Genomic DNA, 24,943 nt, shown 5'->3' with positions numbered 1-24,943 from the left:
CGATTTCCGCTCAAGGTCACCATACCCAGTGACGATTCTCTGAACCGGTCCAGGGGGCCTCCCCCTAGGTCGACTCGGCCTCAAATGACTGCCCCGGCGCGGTGTTAGCTCATCGCCAACGGGGAAGACAAAGGCGGCCGGGCGTGGCGCTGGCCCTCCACTCCTTCCGCGCACCGCAGTGTGCGACCTTCATAGGCGCTGGCCGACTTCGCCGACAGCGCTTGCCCCAACGCTCTGTGAAGGCTACACCGTGGGGCGGGGGATCTTTGTCTTTGTCTGGAGCGAGTTGAGCGGAGAGCGGTGGCGCAACGGTTAGCGCGGGTTCTTCTCGACCTACACCCGCCTGGGTCGGCTCAGCCTTAAAACAAAACACCTGTTGAAGAGCGAGCGAAAACGAACGAACAGACGCAGAGGAAGAATAATAATAATAAAACCCTAGACACAATGCCAAAGGAAGAAGAATAAGAAGTCCTCCCACCAGCATTGGGGAGGCAAAGGCGGTCGTGGCCGTCTCCGTGTTCGAGGTGGCCTCGCGAAGAAGCACTTGCCCCGACAGCCCGTCAGAGGCTACACGGGGGATCTTTGTCTTCTGTAGCGCGGGGTGGTGGTGGTGCTGGTGGTGGTGATGGTGGGGGTGGTGGGGGTGGTGGTGATGGTGGTGGTGGTAGGTGGTGATGATGGTAGGTGGTGGTGCTGGTGGTGGTGCGGGTGGTGGTGGGGGTGATGGTGGGGGTGGTGGTGGGGGGTGGTGGTGGTGATGGTGGTGGTAGGTGGTGATGATGGTAGGTGGTGGTAGGTGGTGGTGCTGGTGGTGGTGGGGGTGATGGTGGGGGTGGTGGTGGTGGTGGTGGTGATGGTGGTGCTGGTGCTAGTGGTGGTGGGGGGTGCTGGTGGTGATAGTTGTGCTGGTGATGGTGGTGACGGTGGTGGTGATGATGGTGATGGTGGTGCTGGTGGTGGTGGGGGTGATGGTGATGGTGGGGGTGATGGTGGTGGTGGGGGTGATGGTGGTGGTGGGGGTGGTGATGGTGGTGGGGATGGTGATGGTGGTGGTGGTGATGGTGGTGGTGGTAGGTCGTGGTGGTGGTGCTAGTGGTGGTGATGGTGGTGATGGTGGTGGTGGTGATGGTGACGGTGGTGACGGTGGTGGAGGTGCTGGTGCTGGTGGTGGTGCTGGTGGTGATGGTGGGGTGATGGTGGTGATGGTGGTGGTGATGGTGGTGATGGTGGTGGTGGTGATGGTGGTGGTGGTGGTGGGGGTGATGGTGGTGGAGGTGCTGGTGATGGTGGTGATGGTGCTGGTGGTGCTGGTGGTGCTGGTGGTGATGGTGGTGCTGGTGGTGATGGTGGTGATGGTGGAGGTGCTGGTGCTGGTGGTGATGGTGCTGGTGGTGATGGTGCTGGTGGTGATGGTGGTGGTGATGGTGGTGGTGATGGTGGTGGTGGGGGTGATGGTGGTGGAGGTGCTGGTGATGGTGGTGATGGTGCTGGTGGTGCTGGTGGTGGTGGTGCTGGTGGTGGTGGTGGTGATGGTGGAGGTGCTGGTGCTGGTGGTGGTGGCGATGGTGCGTGTTGTCTCTGAGTGGCTACGTATTTCGAGTGGGAGCTGCGTGAGTGAGCGAGCGATTCCTGGGAGGGAACGAGGTAGGGAGGGAGGGATGGGAAGGAGAGCTGGCTGCCTTTGCTGTGGGATGGGGGTGGGTGGCTGCGTGGGGGTGGTGGTGGGGGGTGGTGGTTGGGGGTGGTGGTGGGGAGGTGGAGGTGGGGGGCGGTACCACCCACCCCCACCCACCCCCTCACCCAGCCCACCTCCCCCACCCCCTTTCATATCCAAGTGCCGCTCGAATCGCTGTCTCAGTTGAGCGCCGTGGCTCGCATCGCGACCACTCGGAGGGACGAGAAAACCCGCTCGTTGTCAGCTGCCCTGGTGGGTTCAGCAGCAGCAGCATCAGCAGCATCAGCAGCATCAGCATCAGCAGCAGCATCAGCAACAGCATCAGCAGCAGCATCATCAGCAGCAGCATCATCAGCAGCATGAGCAGCATCACTGACTCAATAATCAGGACCGCTGACTCTACACCCCATCATCATCAGCAGCATCATCAGCAGCAGCAGCATCGCCGACTCAACCATCATCAGCAGCAGCATCATCACCGACACAACCATCATCATCAGCAGCATCATCGCCGAACTCAACCATCATCAACAGCAGTACTAACTCTCCCCGTATCATTAGCATCATCATCATCAGCAGTGCAGGGACTGGCTTCTATCAGCATCACTGCCCGTACCACCACCGCCACCATCATCACTTGCAGGAGTAATATCAACGAGCAAGTTAATTGACAGCGTTTTTGCCGTTAACACAGCTATCACAGTCATAAACGGCACACACATTACTATACATCACACACACACATACATATACACACACATACACACACATTACTAAACACACACACACATAAACACACACATATATACATACACACATACACACATTACTATACATCACACACACACACATATACACACACACATTTACAGACACACACATATACACACACATACACACATACACACGCACATACACATTACTATACATCACACACACACGTACACACACACATACATACACACACACATACACACACACATACATACACACACACATACACACACATTACTATACATCACACACACAGAGGATGCCCATCGATTTGTAGCGGTGCGCGTGTTTGTAGGAACGACGGCATTGAGCAGAAGCGACGTTGTGACGACGCCGATTGTGGACGGAGTCGACGAACTCTCGCTGCTCGGCGCACCGACCGATGTTTAGTTCATCGCGTGCTCTGAAGAAGGACCGTCGCCCGGAACGTCGCCGACTCAACAAACACCACCACCAGCAGGCAGACACACACACACACACGGCGTCGTCATCATTATTGACGAAGTGTCTTCCCGATCGGCTCGGCGAGCCGTGCCGGCGCACGCGAACAACATTCGGCAAGGCAGGAATACCTCGATGGCCGTGATGGTAATTGGTAATTAGACGCGCGGTGGTGGCGGTGCTGGTGGTCCTGTGGGGGTGAGGATCGCCCCGTGGGGCTGAGCGACGCTCCTCACTCGGCTTACGCAAAGCGTTGGATGCACGCAGAGCAACAGCTGGTGACGGGAAGCTGAAGAGGGAGGAGGTGGAGGAGGAGGTGGAGGAGGTGGAGGGCGAAGCAGGAAAGGAGACGGGAAGTCTCGTGGCGAGGAGGAGGACGAGAGTCGATTGACTGCGGAGTGAGAGTCTCGCCACACCATAACACCGGGGCTATCCACACCATCACACCCGTGGCTATCCACACCATCACACCCGTAGCTATCCACACCACCACACCGTAGCTATCCACACCATCACACCGTAGCTATCCACACCATCACACAGGGGCTATCCACACGATCACACAGGGGCTATCCACACCGTCACACAGGGGCTATCCACACCATCACACAGGGGCTATCCACACCATCACACCGTAGCTGTCCACACCATCACACAGGGGCTATTCACACCATCACACCGTAGCTATCCACACCATCACACAGGGGTTATCCACACCATCACTCCGTAGCTGTCCACACCATCACACCGTAGCTATCCACATCATCACACAGAGGCTATCCACACCATCACACCGGGGCTATCCACACCATCACACAGGGGCTATCCACACCATCACACAGGGGCTATCCACACCACCACACCGTAGCTATCCACACCATCACAAAGGGGCTATCCACACCATCACAAAGGGGCTATCCACACCATCACACAAGGGCTATCCACACCACCACACCGTAGCTATCTACACCATCACACAGGGGCTATCCACACCATCACACAGGGGCTATCCACACCATCACACAGGGGCTATCCACACCATCACACAGGGGCTATCCACACCATCACACAGGGGCTATTCACACCATCACACAGGGGCTAACCACACCATAACAAAGGGGCTCTCCACACCATCACACAGGGGCTATCCACACCATCACACAGGTGCTATCTACACCATCACTCCGTAGCTGTCAACACCATCACACCATAGCTATCCACACCATCACACAGAGGCTATCCACACCATCACACCGGGGCTATCCACCCCATCACACAGGGGCTATCCACACCATCACACCGTAGCTATCCACACCGTCACACAGGGTCTATCCACACCATCACACAGCGGCTATCCACACCATCACACAGGGGCTATCCACACCATCACACAGGGGCTATCTACACCATCACTCCGTAGCTGTCAACACCATCACACCATAGCTATCCACACCATCACACAAAGGCTATCCACACCATCACACCGGGGCTATCCACACCATCACACAGGGGCTATCCACACCATCACACCGTAGCTATCCACACCATCACACCGTAGCTGTCCACACCATCACACAGAAGCTATCCACACCATCACACAAGGGCTATCCACACCATCACACCGGGGCTATCCACACCATCACACAGGTGCTATCTACACCATCACTCCGTAGCTGTCAACACCATCACACCATAGCTATCCACACCATAGCTATCCACACCATCACACAGAGGCTATCCACACCATCACACCGGGGCTATCCATCCCATCACACAGGGGCTATCCACACCATCACACCGTAGCTATCCACACCGTCACACAGGGTCTATCCACACTATCACACAGGGGCTATCCACACCATCACACAGGGGCTATCCACACCATCACACAGGGGCTATCTACACCATCACTCCGTAGCTGTCAACACCATCACACCATAGCTATCCACACCATCACACAGAGGCTATCCACACCATCACACCGGGGCTATCCACACCATCACACAGGGGCTATCCACACCATCACACCGTAGCTATCCACACCATCACACCGTAGCTATCCACACCATCACACAGAAGCTATCCACACCATCACACAAGGGCTATCCACACCATCACACCGGGGCTATCCACACCATCACACAGGGGCTATCCACACCATCACACCGGGGCTATCCACACCATCACACCGGGGCTATCCACACCATCAAACCGGGGCTATCCACACCATCACACACTGGGGCTATCCACACCATCAGCAGAACACATCGTCGCACTCCACATAACCCCCCACCCCACCACGCCCCAGCAGAGCGAGCCACACCAGCACTCCACCAATCTACACCACTCTACACCCACCACCACTCTACACCACCACCACACTACACCACCACCACCCTACACCACCACCACTCTACACCATCACCACCACACTACACCACCACCATTCCACACCACCACCGTTCTACACCACCATCACTCTACACCACCACCACCACTCTACACCACCACTGTACGCCACCACTCTACACCACCACTCTACACCACCACTCTAACACCACCATTCTACACCACCACTCTACACCACCACCACTCTACACCACCACAACCACCACTCTACACCACCACTCTACACCACCACTCTACACCACCACTCTACACCACCACTCTACACCACCACCACTCTACACCACCATTCTACACCACCATTCTACACCACCACTCTACACCACCACCACTCTACACCACCACCACCACCACTCTACACCACCACTATACACCACCATGTCTACACCACCACTCTACACCACCACCACTCTACACCACCACCACCACCACTCTACACCACCACCACCACTCTACACCACCACTCTACACCACCACTCTACACCACCACTCTACACCACCACCACCACTCTACACCACCACTCTACACCACCACTCTACACCACCACCACTCTACACCACCACCACTCTACACCACCACCACCACCACTCTACACCACCACCACCACTCTACACCACCACTCTACACCACCACTCTACACCACCACTCTACACCACCACCACACCACTCTACACCACCACTCTACACCACCACTCTACACCACCACCACTCTACACCACCACCACCACCACTCTACACCACCACGACTCTACACCACCACCACCACTCTACACCACCACCACTCTACACCACCACTCTACACCACAACCAATCTACACCACTACCACCACCACCACTCTACACCACCACCACCACCACCAACTCTACACCACCACTATACACCAACACTCTACACCACCACCCCTCTACACCATCACCACCACTCTACACCAACACCACTCTACACCAACACGACCACTCTACACCATCACCACTCTACACCACCACTCTACACCACCACCACTCTACACCACCACCACTCTACACCACCACCACTCTACACCACCACTCTACACCACCACTCTACACCACTCTCCACCACCACTCTACACCACCACCACTAGCACCACTCTACACCACCACAACTCTACATCACCACCACCACTCTACATCACCACCACCACTCTACACCACCACCACTCTACACCACCATCACTCTACACCACCACCACCACCACTCTACACCATCACCACTCTACACCATCACCACTCTACACCACCACCACCACTCTACACCACCATCACTCTACACTACCATCACACTACACCACCATCACACTACACCACCACTCTATACCATCACCACCACTCTACACCACCACTCTACACCACCACTCTACACCACCATCACCACCACTCTACATCACCACCACTCTACACCACCACCACCACTCTACACCACCATCACCACCACTCTACACCACCACTCTACACCACCACCACCACCACTCTACACCACCACCACCACCACTCTACACCAGCACCACCACCACTCTACACCAGCACCACCATCACTCTACACCACCACCACTCTACACCACCACCACTCTACACCACCACCACCATCACTCTACACCACCATCACCACTCTACACCACCACCACTCTACACCACCACCACTCTACACCACCATCACACTACACCACCTCTCTACACCACCACCACCACTCTATACCACCACCACCACTCTACACCACCATCACACTACACCACCACCATCACACTACACCACCACTCTACACCACCACCACCACTCTACACCACCACTCTACACCACCACCACCACTCTACACCACCACCATCACACTACACCACCATCACACTACACCATCACCACTCTACCACCACCACCACACTCAACACCATCACCACTCTACACACACCATCACACTACACCACCATCACACTACACCACCCTTTTTACCACCAACACCACTCTACACCACCACTCTACACCACCACTCTACACCACCATCACCACCACTCTACACCACCACCACCACTCTACACCACCACCACCACCACCACTCTACACCAGCACCACCATCACTCTACACCACCACCACCACCACTCTACACCACCATCACCACTCTACACCACCACCACCACCACTCTACACCACCACCACCACTCAACACCACCACCACCACTCTACACCACCACCACTCTACACCACCATCACACTACACCACCACTCTACACCACCACCACTCTACACCACCATCACCACTCTACACCACCATCACCACTCTACACCACCACCACCACTCTACACCACCACCACCATCACTCTACACCACCATCACCACTCTACACCACCACCACCACTCTACACCACCACCACTCTACACCACCATCACCACTCTACACCACCACCACTCTACACCACCACCACCACTCTACACCACCACCACCATCACTCTACACCACCATCACCACTCTACACCACCACCACCACTCTACACCACCACCACTCTACACCACCACCACCACTCTACACCACCACCACTCTACACCACCATCACACTACACCACCACCACCACCACCACAATACACCACCACCACTCTACACCACCATCACACTACACCACCACTCTACACCACCACCACCACTCTACACCACCACCACTCTACATCGCCGCTGGGGCTGTAGCCGCTCTCTCCGCGAGCTCTCCGAGGGAGAGGGAGACGGGGAGAGATTCGCGTGCACGAGGAGCGGCATCTGAAGGTTGTGTTCACAGCAGGGGGGCGGGTTTTGGCGGGGGAGGGGGAGGGGAGGAGGGGGAGAGAGGTGGAGGAAAAGGGGGGGAGGGAGAGGGGGTGGGGAGGGAGGGGGGAGAGGGGGTGGGGAGGGAGGGGGGAGAGTGGGGTGGGGAAGGAGGGGGAGGGGGTGGAGGGGGAGGAGGGGGAGGGGGTGGGGGTCGGGGAGAGGGGGGTGGGGGTCGGGGAGAGGGGAGAGGGGGTCGGAGGGGGGGATGAGGGGGAGAGGTGGGAGGGGTAGGGGAGGATCGGGCCCGTTGGGACCCTTTAATGAGGAGGTTGAAATATTTTGAGGAAGCAGAATCGGAATTAGTTTTTATTCTCGAGGAATCCGATGAGCTATAAAGCTCTTTTTCACAGATGTCCGGTCAGAGGAGGTGGCTGTTGAAGATTCTCGAGGGTGTCAGAAGATCTTAAGGAGGTGTCGGAAGATCTTGAGGAGGCCTCTGAGGACCTCTGAGGAGGTGTTGGGAGACCTTGAGGAGGTGTCGGAATCACCTTGAGGACCTCTGAGGACCTCTGAGGAGGTGTTGGGAGACCTTGAGGAGGTGTCGGAATCACCTTGAGGACCTCTGAGGACCTCTGAGGAGGTGTTGGGAGACCTTGAGGAGGTGTTGGAATCACCTTGAAGAGCTCTGAGGACCTCTTAGGAGGTGTTGGGAGACCTTGAGGAGGTGTCGGAATCACCTTGAGGACCTCTGAGGACCTCTGAGGAGGTGTTTGTAGATCTTGACACGAAGTATTGGATGGGCTTTGAGCGCGTTGAACGAGTAATTTGAGGAGGTCGTTCCAGGACATTGAGGAACCTTGAGGAGCCTTGAAGAACTATTTGAAGGGACCACGGGAATGACTTGGGCTCGAGAAGATGACGAGGTGAGACGCAGAAAATATCTCTCTCACCCCGGCTCAATCACTCGCTCGCTCAATGTTGCATTTCACCATCGTCACCATCGTCATCATCATCAGCAGCAGCAGCATCTTCGTCACCGCAGTCATCATCAATACTACCATCATTAGCACAAATGTCATCATTGCTATCATAATCATCACCACCATCATCATGACCATGATCACAACCATCGTCACCACCTCCACGATCATCACCATCATCACAACCATCATCACCACCTCTACGATCGTCATCACCACCACCATCATCACCACCTCCACGATCATCACCATCATCACCACCTCCACGATCATCACCATCATCACCACCATCTCCACGATCATCACCACCATCATCACCACCTCCACGATCATCACCATCATCACCACCATCATCACCACCTCCACGATCATCACCATCATCACCACCATCAGCACTACCTCCACGATCATCATCACCATCATCACCACCATCATCACCACCATCACCACCTGCACGATCATCACCATCATCACCACCATCATCACCACCTCCACGATCATCACCATCATCACCACCATCATCACCACCTCCACGATCATCACCACCTCCACGATCATCACCACCATCATCGCCACCTCCACGATCATCACCACCATCATCACTACCTCCAGGATCATCATCACCACCTCCACGATCATCGACACCATCATCACCACCTCCACGATCATCACCACCAGCATCACTACCTCCACGATCATCATCATCACCATCATCATAACAACCACAATCATCACCACCTCCACGACCATCTCTATCATCACCACCTCCACGATCATCACCATCATCACCACCATCATCACTACCTCCACGATCATCATCACCATCATCACCACCATCATCACCACCTCCACGATCATCACCATCACCATCATCACTACCTCCAGGATCATCATCATCACCACCATCATCACCACCTCCACGATCATCACCATCATCACCACCATCATCCCCACCATCATCACTACCTCCACGATCATCATCATAACAACCACCATCATCACCTCCACGATCATCACCATCATCACCACCATCATCACCACCATCATCACCACCTCCACGATCATCACCATCATCACCACCTCCACGATCATCATCACCATCATCACCACCATCATCACCACCTCCACGATCATCACCACCATCATCACTACCTCCACGATCATCATCATCACCATCATCATAACAACCACAATCATCACCACCTCCACGACCATCTCAATCATCACCACCTCCACGACCATCTCTGTCATCACCACCTCCACGATCATTATCACCATCATCATAACAACCACAATCATCACCACCTCCACGACCATCTCTATCATCACCACCTCCACGATCATCATCATCACCATCATCATAACAACCACAATCATCACCACCTCCACGACAATCTATATCATTATTATCAACACCACGATCACCTCCTCAACCTCCTCCACCACCGCCATCGTCTATGGGGAGCGGTTAACGCCCCATCGCTTCACGTGACATCAACATTCTCGGACGCAACAGAACCTGAAAATAACGTTGTGCGGACGTCCGCCAACGAGACGGATCGACAATACCAGTCAAAAACGATCACCCTGGTGTGGCGTGTGAAACATCGCCACTGGGAGAGACAAAGACGGCCGGGCGTGGTATTTGCCCGCACACTCCACACCCCCCCCCCGCCTCGTTCGCAGCACTTGCCCCAAAAGCCCGTCGGAGGCTATACGGAGGCGAAGGTTCTTTGTCTTTCCCTTTGCCGCAGCGCGCAGCCGTGAGATATGTCGACGCCTTTGACGAGAGGCGATCGTCCAGCAGTGGACCGACCGCGCGATGACACCGCTCCACCCGCTCCACCTGCTGCACTCTCTCCACCCGCTCCACTCTCTCCACCCGCTCCCCCCACTCCACCCACTCCACCCGCTCCACCCGCTCCACCCGCTCCACCCGCTCCACTCTCTCCACCCGCTCTGCCCCGCTCCCCCCGCTCCACCCGTTCCACTCTCTCCCCTCTCTCCCCTCGCTCCCCTCGCTCCCCCCACTCCCCCCGCTCCACTCTCTCCACTCTCTCCACTCGCTCCACTCACTCCCGCCCTCACGTCCGTGTTGACCCTCACGTCCGACACGTGGCAATCGCCTCTCGTGGATTTCCCATTGTAAACGAAGACAAAGAACTCGCACCACCCCCCTCCTCCTCCTCCTCCCTCCTACTCCTCCCTCCCCCTCCCTCCTCCTCCTGCCTCCTCCTCCCTCCTCCGCTACCTCCTATTCACTCCTCCTCCCTCCTCTTCACTCCTCCCTCCTCCTCCTCCCTCCTCCTGCCTCCTCCTCCCCTCCTCCTCCTCTTCACTCCTCCTCCCTCCTCCTCCCTCCCTCCCCATCCTCCTCCTCCTGCCTCCTCCCCTCCTCCTCCTCCTCCTCTTCACTCCTCCTCCCTCCCTCCCCATCCTCCTCCTGCTCCCTCCTCTGATAGACTTCAGCAAACTGAGTGCCTGCCAGGTGCTGCGAGCGAGCAGCAGCACCACCACCACCACGAAGCAGGTGAACAGTTCACGCGGAGTTTCCCTGTGACCGAAGAAAGCTCTTGAATCGGGTTTCATCAACAGATCAACAACAACAACAGCAGCGGCAAATGTAACAAAAACAATCACAAAACACAACGCTTGCAACAGGTCGCAATAAAAAAACTATGAATGCGATGAATACGGCGATGAAGAAAAGTGAACATGTTAACAATGTACAATATAAACAGGAGCATTAAGATCGGAAGGTCGACGCGGGCACGCACGACACCACGCCCGGCCGCCTTTGTCTCCCCACCCCGCCCCCAGAGTGGCGATGTTGCCGCTCGAGACGTTGAGTCGACCTCGGTGTGGCACGTGGGTGGACGTGAAACAGCGGGGCTCCGCTTAGCCGTGTGTGTCGCGCGCCACGAGCCTCGAGCAGGCATCGCGGTACCTGTCTCGAGACGCTAAACAGACTTGACGAGAAGAGGTTTCAACCTTGCTGGCAATGTAACGGGACGTGAGCTGAGATGCGAACGCACAACCAGAATGGCAACTTTTGCAAGGAATCCAAAGACAGTATTTGTTCGTGATACGTAAGAATTATTATACTGGTAGGAACGAAGTTGTAAATTGAGTGTACCAGCCTGCAATAGATTAATGTGTCCGTCCGTCCGTCCCCTTTCAATACTTTAACGAAGTGAAATCTCGTACTGTTGGGGTGTAAAATCAGCAATAGACAGCGCAGAGACTTGTCCTACCAGCCCACCCTGCAGGGACCTGTTAAATGATAATGACGTGCCCTTCTTTTTCATCGAAGCACATATCTAGATTGAAAGTTATTCTGATTTGAAGCTTTCGTGACTGCGGGGATTCATATTCTTGGTTCTTTCGGTAAAGTCACGTAGAAGGGAAACAATAAGATAATAAAAAATATAAAACAATAAAATGCTCACGAAGTTTCGACTGCAACACAAGCAATCATCATCAGGTGTGATGATCAGGTGTGATGATGATTGCTTGTGTTGCAGTCGAAACGTCGTGAGAATTGTATTGTTTTATATTTTTATTATTGTATTGTTTCCCTTCTACGTGTGGTTGTCACACCTGATGATGATGATGATGATTGCTTGTGTTGCAGTCGAAACGTCGTGAGAATTTTATTGTTTTATATTTTTATTACTTTATTGTTTCCCTTCTACGTGGTGACTTTACCGAAAGGACCAAGAATGCACAGTACTTGTGGTGGTGAGCTTGCAGACAAACAACATTTCTCTGCTAGTATATGATGCATTGTTTATTTTATTTTTAAACGGATTGGTCCACACCAGAGACGGCTTTCTTTAGAGCAGGGGGTGGGGGAACGTCCGGCTCGCGGGGCCGTGTGAGGCCCGCGAAATAATTTGGGTCTCTGGCCCTGCCACGGCAACCGTAGGCGGGACTCGACATTCAACAAATCTAGGTAGAGCAAACGTGGAAAAGCAGTTTTTTGCGAGTAGCAACAGCATCGTCAGTACCGGCTAACATCATCACACGCCTCGGCAAAGAGAAGCAGTTCCAGCCATCGCATTAGGTGCGAGTTAATTTAAATGTTTGACCAAATATAACGGGCTAACCTTGAAGTTGATAACTTTTTTTTATGGCCCGCGAATGATGTTATATCAATATCCAAATGGCAGATCGGCAGAAAAAGAGGTTCCTCCACCCCTGCCTTAGAGCCTCTCGTCTCAAACGGTGTTAAGACCAGAGGACGCCAAAAGGCGAAACGGCACTACAACGGCGCATCATATCCTCATCGGAGCATGTTGGGTTTGCCTTCGCATGTTTCACCAACAGTATATGCGCTTAATGCAGACTGGACTCCCGTGCAAAAGGTTTCGGTCTGGTGTGTTAGCATCTTAAGGCATATTCTTGGTTCTTTCGGTAAAGTCACGTTGAAGGGAAACAATAAAATAATAAAATACATATAAAACAATAAAATTCTCACGACGTTTCGACTGCAACACCTGATGATGACTGTTCGTGTTATAGTCGAAACGTCGTGAGAATTTTATTGTTTTATATATTTTTTATTATTTTATTGTTTCCCTTCTACGTGACTCTACCGAAAGAACCAAGAATATGAATCACTGCAGTCACGAAAGCTTTCAATCAAAATCTTAACGCATCTCAGAATGTTTCATTGCCCGAAACGGTTCAACCTCCTCTTGTACCGTAAGCAGACTGCAGGGGCAAGTGCTGTTAGCGAGCAGCACCTATGTAGGCCGCCACTGTGCCACACGAAGGGGGTGGGTGGCCAGCACCACGCCCGGCCGCCTTTGTCTCTCCCAGTGGCGATGTTTTTACGCACGGCACCAGGTACTCTTTTTTTGAGGCTGAGTCGACCTTGGGGAGGCCCAGGACCGGTTCAGATAATCGTCACTGGGTGTTGGCGGCCGTGAGCGGGAATCGAACTCGGGTCGACGGGGTTTCGTAGCGCAGCGTAGCGCTAACCGAAGCGCCACCGTTCCCCACGCACAAGACCAAGACAAATATCCCCCAAATAGCCTTAGCAGGCTGTTGGGGCAAGTGCAGGTAGGAACGGCACACGAGGCAGTGGTCGGGTCCAGCATCAAGCCCGACCGTCCACAAAGACAAAGATCGCCCGTATAGCCTTGACGGACTGTTGGGGCAAGTGCTGTTAGCGAGCGCCGATGAAGGCCGGCACGGCACACGAGGGGGTGGGTGGCCAGCACCACGCCCGTACACACGCACACAGACACACAGACAAAGACACACGCACACAGACACACACATTAGTAACAACTCAACGGGGAGTTTGTATTTTTCAGCTCTATGCCGCTACAGTTCAAATTGCAGAGCGAGAGGGAGAATATTAACGCATTCTACGGATGATAAGACGAACCAGTTGGTACTGCGTCTTATAATTCGGTGTGCGTGTGCGTGCATAGGTGTGCGTGTGTGTGTGTTCATAGGCGTGGGGAGCGGTGGAGCAGTGGTTAGCGCTACGCCGCGCTACGAACCCGGCCACCCGAGTTCGATTCCCGCTCACGGCCAACATCAGTGACGATTTTCTGAATCGGTCCTGGGCCTCCCCCTATGTCGACTCAGCCTCAAATGAGTACCTGGTGCGGTGTGTAGTAAATATTGTCACTGGGGAGACAAAGGCGGCCGGGCGTGGTGTTGGCCACCCACCCCATCGTGTGCCGTGCCGGCCATTTCTAGGTGCTCGCTAACAGCACTTGCCCCAACAGTCTGTTAAGGCTATACGGGGATATTTGTCTGTTGTGTCTGTGTGTGTGTCTGTGTGTGTGTCTGTGTGTGTGTCTGTGTGTGTGTCTGTGTGTGTGTGTACACCGTATATCGGTGTGTGCGTGTACACCGTATATCGGTGTGCGTGTGTCTGTGTGTGTACACCGTATATCGGTGTGTGTGTCTGTGTGTGTCCAAGGTTGTGCAGTTGGTGAGCACCTATAAGGCTATACGGGGGATCTTTATCTTTGTAGACAGTGTGTGTATATACACACTGTGAGGCTACACGGGGGATCTTTGTCTTTGTGTTCGTGGTGCTAGCCACCCCACCCCCTCTTGTGTCACAGCGCCGACCTTCATAGGCGCCGCTCCTCGCTAGCAGCACTTGCCCCAGCAGTCTGGTGAGGCTACACGGGGGATCTTTGTCTTTGTAGACACTCTGTGTGTATAAAAACTAACCACTGCTCCACTTGCCCCAGCAGTGTGGTGAGGCTACACGGGGGATCTTTGTCTTTGTAGACACTGTGTGTGTGTGTATATACACACTGTGAGGCTACACGGGGGATCTTTGTCTTTGTAGACACTGTGTGTGTGTACACACTAACCACTGCTCCACTTGCCCCAGCAGTGTGGTGAGGCTACACGGGGGATCTTTGTCTTTGTAGACACTGTGTGTGTGTGAGGCTACACGGGGGATCTTTGTCTCTGTAGACACTGTATGTGTGTGTATACACACTGTGAGGCTACACGGGGGATCTTTGTCTTTGTAGACACTGTGTATAAAAACTAACCACTGCTCCACTTGCCCCAGCAGTGTGATGAGGCTACACGGGGGATCTTTGTCTTTGTAGACACTGTGTGTGTATACACACTGTGAGGCTACACGGGGGATCTTTGTCTTTGTAGACACTGTGTGTGTGTGTACACACTAACCACTGCTCCACTTGCCCCAGCAGTGTGGTGAGGCTACACGGGGAATCTTTGTCTTTGTAGACACTGTGTGTGTGTGTGTGAGGCTACACGATCGGGCTCTTTGTGTCTGCGTGTGGCCGGGTTCTGTGTGGATTTGATTGACGCACATATTTGGGGCGCGTCTGACTTTCCCGAGCGTCTCGCGATCCTGAGATTACGGCTAAGCCCGTTTCATGTTCTGCATGAAATATAAATACATATGGATATCGCGGCGTAGCAAACACCGCACCTTTGGCATTCATACCGAAAACTGTGGGCACAATGCGACTTAAGAGTGCAGCGAGAAGCCACGGCGAAACGTACCCTGGGAATTGCAATGAGACGTTTAATGAAACAAGGAACGATTGTAAACTGTTTTTTTTATTTTAGCAGGTGATTAGTAAGGGGCCCGCTGAGCTACGTAGCGACCTCCTGGCTATCACAAATAGCGAAGTGGCTCATCGTCGTCCTCATCATCGTCGTCTAGCGGCAGCCAAACCGCTCCAAACGCCGCCACGTCGATTCTAAACGTGGTGCGGAAAAAAGCGGAGGACCCGGAGAGAAATCCACGCGACCACGGGGAGAGAGAGAGAGAGACACGCAGACTCCAAATATACAGCAGCAGGCGTCAGGGTCGGGATCGAACCCACGACCTCCTGTACACCAGGCGAGGTAGTTAACATCTCCTAGCCACCGTGATGATGATGAGAGAGAGAGACGCAAACTCCAAATATACAGCAGCAGGCGTCAGGGTCTGGATCGAACCCACGACCTCCTGTATACCAGGCGAGGTAGTTAACATCTCCTAGCCACCGTGATGATGATGATGAGAGAGACACGCAGACTCCAAATATACAGCAGCAGGCGTCAGGGTCGGGATCGAACCCACGACCTCCTGTACACCATGCGAGGTAGTTAACATCTCCTAGCCACATTGAACTTCATCCAACAGTGAATGGATCATGGTTGATTGATGATGATGACGACAGAAAGATGACTCGTGACGCGACACATTCCCGCGACGACGATGATGACGACAGAAAGATGACTCGTGACGCGACACATTCCCGCGATGACGATGATGACGATGGTTCTAACGGACAATAACGCGTGCGTCGTTCTGTTGTTGTTCTTGTTGTTGTTGTTGCTGCTCGCAAGACCGTGACGTCGCACGCCGCACGTGGACACCCACGGCGATGATTGAACTCCTCGCCACCGCTCGGGGTTGAACTCGGACTTGAGCCCCGCGCGCTCCAAGAGCGCGCACCGCCCACGTCGCTAGCGGTGCCAGGCTAGGTGCACCCTCAAGGCCGTGAGGCCGTGCGAAGGCTCTGCTGCTGCTGCTGCCGCTGCCGCTGTTGGCAGGGGAGAGGATCACGGCACAACCCAACCCAAGATGCGGGAGACGTCACCGCAGCGCTAGCGGTGCCAGGCTAGGTGCACTCTCAAGGCCGCGAAGCGTGCGAAGGCTCTCTGCTGCTACTGGGAGGAGGAGGAGGAGGAGGAGGGGGGGTCGCGCGAGACAGACACCGCAGGTGAAATGGGTTGAGTGGCCGAGTCGAGCGGCAGATGCACCAACACCTGTGGAGTGCTACACCCCATCCCCGCCCGCCCCTCGACTGTGCCAACTCACCTGCGTTTTATGCGCCCGCGGGCTTCCGGCTCGTTGTTGTGAGCGCCGCAGCTCCACCACCCCTCGCTGTTTGCCGGAGGGCGACTTCCCTGCAACTGCCCACACAAGACAAAGATCCCCCGCATAGCCTGCAAGGGGCTGTCGGGGCAAGTGCTGTGACGCTCACAACACACAACACAAAGACCCCCCGCATAGCCCGCAAGGGGCTGTCGGGGCAAGTGCTGTGACGCTCACAACACACACCACAAAGATCCCCCGCATAGCCCGCAAGGGGCTGTCGGGGCAAGTGCTGTGACGCCCACAACACACAAGACAAAGATCCCCCGCATAGCCTGCAAGGGGCTGTCGGGGCAAGTGCCGTGACGCCCACAACACACAGCACAAAGATCCCCCGTATAGCCTGCAAGGGGCTGTCGGGGCAAGTGTACACAAAGACAAACGCGCACACACACACACACACCCACGATGTTTTACAACTGCTCGGACGTCGACTGCAGCGCTGCCGTCGGCATCGGCGGTGTCGGAGGAGGAGACAGTGTCGGAGGTGGTGGTGGTGGTGGCTACACTCCATCGGTGCGGCAGGAGGTCGAGCAACAGGGGCAGGAGCAGCACCCCTCGGGCTCGCTGGCCACGCAGGTGTCGCTGTCCATCGTGCTCGCCCTCGTCACGCTGGCGACGGCGCTCGCGAACGCCTTCGTCATCGCCACCATCTGGCTGAGCCGCAAGCTCCACTCGCCCGCCAACTACCTCATCGGCTCGCTCGCGCTCACCGACCTCCTCGTCTCCGTGCTCGTCATGCCCCTGTGCATCCTGTACACGGTGAGCGGACGCTGGACCCTGGGGCCGGTGTTGTGCGACGTGTGGCTCTCGTCGGACATCACCTTCTGCACGGCCTCCATCCTCCACCTGTGCGTCATCGCCCTCGACCGCTACTGGGCCATCACCGACGCGGTGAACTACGCGGCGCGGCGCACGTGGAGGCGCGCCGGCGCAATGATCGCCGTCGTGTGGGTCATCTCGGTCTCCATCTCGCTGCCGCCCTTCTTCTGGCGCCAGGCGAAGGCCGAGGAGGTGTTCGAGTGCGTCGTGAACACCGACAAGATCCTCTACACGGTCTACTCGGTGTGCGGCGCCTTCTACCTGCCCACACTGGTGCTCATCCTCCTCTACGGGAAGATCTACCACGCGGCGCGGTCGCGCATCCTCCTGCAGCACCACCAGCACCACCACCAGCACCACCCGCAGGACCACAACACGCCAGGGCAGCGGCAGCAGCAGCAGCAGCAGCGGCGGCAGCGGCGGCGGCAGTGGTACGATGGGCCGCGCGGCAAAGGCAAGAAGGTGGCGTGGATCGGCAGCTCCCTCGGCAAGAGGCTCGCGTCGGCAAGGTTGCTGGACGTGACGACGTCGCGGCTGTCCGTGCGCTCGCAGGACGTGCGACAGCAGCAGGAACAGCACCAGCAGCAGACGCAGGAGGTCCTCAATCATCATGATAACCATCAGCACCACCAGCAGCAGACGCAGCAGACGCAGGAGGTCCTCAATCATCATGATAACCATCAGCACCACCAGCAGGAGACGCAGCAGACGCAGGAGGTCCTCAATCATCATGATAACCATCAGCACCACCAGCAGCAGACGCAGGAGGTCCTCAATCATCATGATAACCATCAGCACCACCAGCAGCAGATGCAGCAGATGCAGGAGGTCCTCAATCATCATGATAACCATCAGCACCACCAGCAGCAGATGCAGCAGATGCAGGAGGTCCTCAATCATCATGATAACCATCAGCACCACCAGCAGCAGACGCAGGAGGTCCTCAATAATCATGATAACCATCAGCACCACCAGCAGCAGACGCAGGAGGTCCTCAATAATCATGATAACCATCAGCACCACCAGCAGTTGATGCAGGAGGTCCTCAATCATCATAGCCATCAGCACCACCAGCAGTTGATGCAGGAGGTCCTCAATCATCATAGCCATCAGCACCACCAGCAGCAGACGCAGGAGGTCCTCAATAATCATGATAACCATCAGCACCACCAGCAGCAGACGCAGGAGGTCTTCAATCATCATGATAACCATCACCACCACCAGCAGCAGACGCAGGAGGTCCTCAATAATTATGGCCATCAGCACCACCAGGAGCTGATGCAGGAGGTCCTCAATCATCATAGCCATCAGCACCACCAGCAGCTGATGCAGGAGGTTCTCAATCATCATGGCTATCAGCAGCAGCAGATGGAGGAGAAGGTCTTCAATCGCCATAAGCACCACCACCAGCAGCAGCAGATGGAAGAGGTCTTCAATCACCATGGCCATCACCAGCAGCAGCAGCAGCAACTTGACGATGATGGCGACTACATCCACAGTGGTCAAACATCAGCAGCATTAGTGGCAGCATCGGCATCATCAGCAGCAGCAGCATTAGCAGCAGCAGCATTAGCAGCAGCATCGGCGTCATCAGCAGCATCGGCGTCATCAGCAGCATCGGCGTCATCAGCAGCATCGGCACCGTCAGCAGCAGCAGCATTAGCGGCAGCATCAGCACCACCAGCAGCATCGGCATTCGCCGCAGCATCGGCACCATCACCAGCAGCAGCATTAGCGGCGGCAGCGGCGGCATTAGCAGAATCATCATTAGCAGGAGCATCATCGTCATCATCATCATCAGCAGCAGCATCATCAGCAGCAGTGGCATCATCAACAGCAGCATCAGCATTAGCAGAATCATCACTAGCAGCTACAGCAACATCAGCAGCGGCATCATCATCAGCATCACCAGCAGCATCAGCGGCATCATCATCATCAGCAGCATCAGCATCGCCGGCTTTGACACGGGACAGCGGCATTGAGGGTTCCCCGGGGGGCCGCAGCCTCGCCTCCTCCTCGTCCGCCTCCTCCTCGTCCGCCTCCTCCTCCTCTTCGTCCCTGCTGCTGCTGCGGTGGTCGTCGTCGTCACCGAGACGGAAGGGCACCTCCATGGCCCGCTACCTCCTGGGCCACGGGCACGGCAAGTTGGGAAGACCTCGCTTTGTCGTCGGCGCTGGCGGCGGCGGCGGCGGCGGCGTTGATGGTGAGGGCATCTCCGTTGGTGGTGGTGGTGGTCGTGGTGGTGGTGGTGGTGGTGACATTGACGGTGACGGCAGCTCCCTTGGTGGTGGTGGTGGTGGTGGTGGTCGTGGTGGTGTTGGCGGCGGCGGACGACGCGTCGGCACCAACTCGCGCTTCTCGCCCCTGGCGAGGCCCAAGAGGGCCACGTGGGTGACTCGAGACGCGACCGGGGCCACCAGCACCGCCGCCGCCGCCGCCGCGAGGCCCGGCAGCGGCGACAGCGTCCGCGTGAACGTGGCCGACTCGCTCTGCGAACGCCGGCGGATCGCCGCGGCTCGCGAGCGCAAGGCCACGACGACCCTGGGGGTCATCCTGGGCGCGTTCATCGTCTGCTGGCTGCCCTTCTTCCTCGCCAGCCTCATCCTGCCCATCTGCCAGCCCCGCTGCTGGTTCGCGCCGGCCCTCTTCGACTTCTTCACGTGGCTCGGTTACCTCAACTCGCTCGTCAATCCCGTCATCTACACGTGGTTCAACGAGGACTTCAAGCAGGCCTTCCAGAAGCTGGTGCGGTGCAAGCAGATCTACTGAGAATGAGGTGCGCCCTGCGGGGGGAGGGGGTGGAGGTGGGGGAGGAGTGGCGTGGGGCCGGGATTGGTCAGGGGTCCGGGTTAGGTCCGGCCGAGAGTTGAAACTATTCAGCTGCGAACGCCGATTGCGTCTCTTGCATCTGAGGCCGGGCAAAGGCTACGTAGCGATCTCTGGACATCGCAAATTGACGGCGGTGGATTCTCGTCACCACGTGTGAAATGTGTTACGGGGAGAGAAAGAGAGAGAGAGAGAGACTCAAACTCCAAATATACAGCAGAGGGCATCGTCAGGGTCGGGATCGAACCCACGACCTCCTGTACATCAGGCGAGGTAGTTAACATCTCCTAGCCACCGTGATGATGATGAGAGAGAGACACGCAAACTACAACAATACAGCAGGCGTCAGGATCGGGATCGAACCCACGACCTCCTGCATACCAGGCGAGGTAGTTAACATCTCTTAGCTACCGTGATGATGATGATGAGAGAGAGAGAGAGACGCAAACTCCAAATATACAGCAGGCGTCAGGATCGGGATCGAACCCACGACCTCCTGTACATCAGGCGAGGCAGTTAACATATCTTAGCCACCGTGATGATGATGATGAGAGAGAGAGAGACGCAAACTCCAAATATACAGCAGCAGGCGTCAGGATCGGGATCGAACCCACGACCTCCTCCATACCAGGCGAGGCAGTTAACATCTCCTGGCCACCGTGATGATGATGATGATGAGAGAGAGAGAAACCACGCAAACTCCAAATATACAGCAGGCGTCAGGATCGGGATAGAACCCACGACCTCCTGTATATCCGGCGAGGCAGTTAACATCTCCTGGCCACCGCGTGGATGACCCGGGCGTTGTGAGACCTCCTGCCGCTGGCGTCCATGGGGCTCGCGCGGATCGTCTCGGCCGCGGGGGACGCGGCGATGGGAGTCGAGGGCCGAGGAGCAGTCGAGAAGGGAGCGGAGGGCCTCTGGCTGCTGGCCACGGCCAGGGAGGCCAAGTCCACTGGTGCGGCGTCTTCAGAACCTCGTCGCTGACGTCCGGCGTCGACTACCCGCGGCGCTTGGGGCTACTCTGGGCAACCCCCCCACCCCCCACCCCCCACCCCCCACCCCCCTCCGGTTGACCTCCCTCCCCTACGTGTAAACAACAACAACACAACAAGAGCACAACAACAACCACCACACTCGTTATGAATGGAGTTGGCCATACGTCTCAATATAGGAACGCAGAACTTGGGCAACTGTTGTTGTTAACGCCGGTTCTGACTGCTGCCTATCACCTGCTCGTTATAACAGCAGCAACAACAACAACAACAACACAAAAACAACAATACTCGTTATGAATGGAGTTGGCCATACGTCTCAATATCGGATCGCAGAACTTGGGCAACTGTTGTTGTTAACGCCGGTTCTGACCGCTGTCTATAAACCTGCTCGTTATAAAAACAGCAACAACACAAGAACAACAACAATACTCGTTATGAATGGAGTTGGCCATACGTCTCAATATCGGATCGCAGAACTTGGGCAACTGTTGTTGTTAAACGCCGGTCTGTGAATCGTCCTCTGACGCTCTCTCTCTCTCTCTGAAGCTCTTTCTCCCTCTCTTCCTCTCTCTCCGAATCACTCTCTCACTCTGAAAGCAGTGAAGGGCATCGTGTCCCCGTCACACGTGCGCGTGTGTCTGATAATCATGACAATAATCAATTGTTCTCGTAATCATTTACCGACACGGTGATCTCGATGCAATCTCGCACCTGTTCGCCAGCGACAAAAAAAAAACGCCGAGCGTTTCACCGTGCGAGTTGTTACGGTACTGTGTTACTTCCCGTAACCCTAATGCACTGATTATTGTTGATGATTATGGTGGTGGTGGTGGTGATTCTCACCATCTCACCTATCCGTGATTGTAATCATGATGTTGACGATAGCTGATGATGATGGATCGATCGTCGTCGTCATCGTCATCGTCGTCGTTCATCATTCCTCGCCGTTGATCGCAATCAATATTGACAATCAGTGTCGGATCAATCATTGATCACTGATCATGCCCCGATGAGAACGATCCTCGTACACTCAAGCGAGCACCGAGCCATCGAGTGCTCGCCTCCTGTTTACAGCCGAGAGACGGCGGTGGACATTCGACGTTCCTATGGCAGGGGACGAGTCGTCTAATCCATTGGACAACCGCCCTCGATCTTCCTCGCCGAAAGCGGTGCTCGTTTTATCGACCCCGGAGGGAGAGAGGGACGACGACGATGATGATGATGAGCTCAGCCAATCCTCTCCACCTCCTCCCCCATAAATCGGGAGTTGAACTCGTCGCTTTCACAGCTGAGCAGCAGCTGCGTGACCGGCTGCGACCTTTTAATCAATTTTCATAATCCCTGCAAATGTACCTGCCATTAATACAAACCCCATCCCCATCATCATCATCAGCATCATCATCAGCAGCAGCAGCAGCGGCAGCGGCGAGGGCTGCTTCTGCGGCATATTCCCCTTCCATCATCGCTCGACAACGGCGTTAATGGCTAATCGATGAGATCGATGTTTTGCCATTATCCGCCCATTGTGCTCGTCACGCTCTTGTATCGATCATGGGCGCCGCGTCGCCATGCGTCGAAGGTGGATTTTGTGGGGGGGGGGGGGGGGGGGGGGGTTGGGGTTCCTTAAATAGGGGGCGGTCGCCAATCGACTATTCATGTAATGGGTTTGGAGTCGCTTTAAACGTCGCCAAGCGTAGGATCGCAGAGCTCGGGAAATTCTGAAGGGGTTTTGAGTCTTTAGCTCGTCCTGGCACACGCACGCTGGGGAGATTCCCTGCCCAGGTGCTTCGCTTTTCCGTTGTTGTTTTTTTAAAGTTTGTTCATTTATATGACAAGGGGCCGTCCATAAATGACGTCACGCACCTAGGAGGGGGTCAGACATTTGTGACGAGGGGGGGGGGGGAGGTTGAGAAATGTGACGTCACGTGCAAATGCGCAATTTTATAAATAAATATAGGCAACACGTTCTACTTAATTAAATAGACTTCATAATAAATGTTTTCTCCTACAACATCAGAGTGCAGCGCCACATTAAATACGCACTACAATGACGATAGTTTAAAGCGATATATTTTTTTTGGGGGGGGAGGGGGGCAGAGCTTTGTGACGTCATATTTGAGGGGGGGTCTGACTTTTTGTGACGCCGTGTGACGAGGGGGGGGTGGTGGTCAAAAATCGTCCAAAACCGCGTGACGTCATTTATGGACGCTCCCTCCTACTGAGTCGACATTGGCGGCTCTTTAGCAGAGTCGACCCCAAGGCGATCGACAATAATAGCCCGAGAGAGCAAGTGGGGGGAGTGTTGTTGTCACGTGGTCACGGACATGGCGGCAGTCAAATAACTCTGAACGGGTGACGTTGATTCTTAAATGGGAGAGAGAGAGACACACACACACACTCCAAATATACAGCAGCAGGCGTTAGGGTAGGGATCGAACCCACGACCTCCTGTACACCAGGCGAGGTAGTTAACATCTCCTAGACACCGTGATGATGGTGAGAGAGAGAGAGACACGCAAACTCCAGATATACAGCAGCAGGCGTCAGGGTCGTGATCGAACCCACGACGTCCTGTATACCAGGCGTGGTAGTTAACATCTCCTAGACACCGTGATGATGATGATGATGAGAGAGAGACACGCAAACTCCAAATATACAGCAGCGGGCGTCAGGGTCGGGATCGAACCCACGACCTCCTGTGTACCAGGCGAGGTAGTTAACATCTCCCAGCCACCGAATTGGCCAAAACGTCCAAATATAGGATCACGGAGCGTAGGTAAGTGTGGGTTTCGGTTCTGTGGCTTCCTGAGTCAATGAATCATTCACTCTCTCTGAATCATTATCAATCTCTCTCTGAATCATTCCCTCTCAGTGAGAGAGAAT

At 55.2% G+C, this 24,943-nt stretch overlaps 1 protein-coding gene across 2 annotated transcripts; it reads left to right on the top strand.

Moving 5' to 3' along the window:
* Positions 1-1,836: 1,836 nt before the first annotated feature.
* Positions 1,837-23,662, top strand: LOC116955605 (uncharacterized). 2 transcript variants are annotated; one of them, XM_076053264.1, is made up of 3 exons: positions 1,837-1,927; positions 2,745-3,288; positions 16,883-23,662. In XM_076053264.1, exon 3 carries the CDS (start codon positions 17,823-17,825, stop codon positions 21,003-21,005), a length of 3,183 nt encoding a protein of 1,060 aa, XP_075909379.1. In that variant the 5' UTR covers positions 1,837-1,927; positions 2,745-3,288; positions 16,883-17,822; the 3' UTR covers positions 21,006-23,662. The 2 variants fall into 2 exon arrangements, with proteins under 2 accessions (XP_075909379.1, XP_075909378.1); XM_076053263.1 differs by lacking the exons at positions 1,837-1,927; positions 2,745-3,288 and adding an exon at positions 8,835-8,971.
* Positions 23,663-24,943: the final 1,281 nt, after the last annotated feature.

This window comes from Petromyzon marinus, chromosome 60 (assembly GCF_048934315.1).
Source record: "Petromyzon marinus isolate PM22_M1 ecotype Great Lakes invasive population chromosome 60, UKy_Petmar_22M1.pri1.0, whole genome shotgun sequence".
Taxonomy (NCBI): domain Eukaryota; kingdom Metazoa; phylum Chordata; class Hyperoartia; order Petromyzontiformes; family Petromyzontidae; genus Petromyzon; species Petromyzon marinus.
Note: the sequence above shows the minus strand (reverse complement) of the source record. Positions and strands in the feature narration are given on the sequence as shown.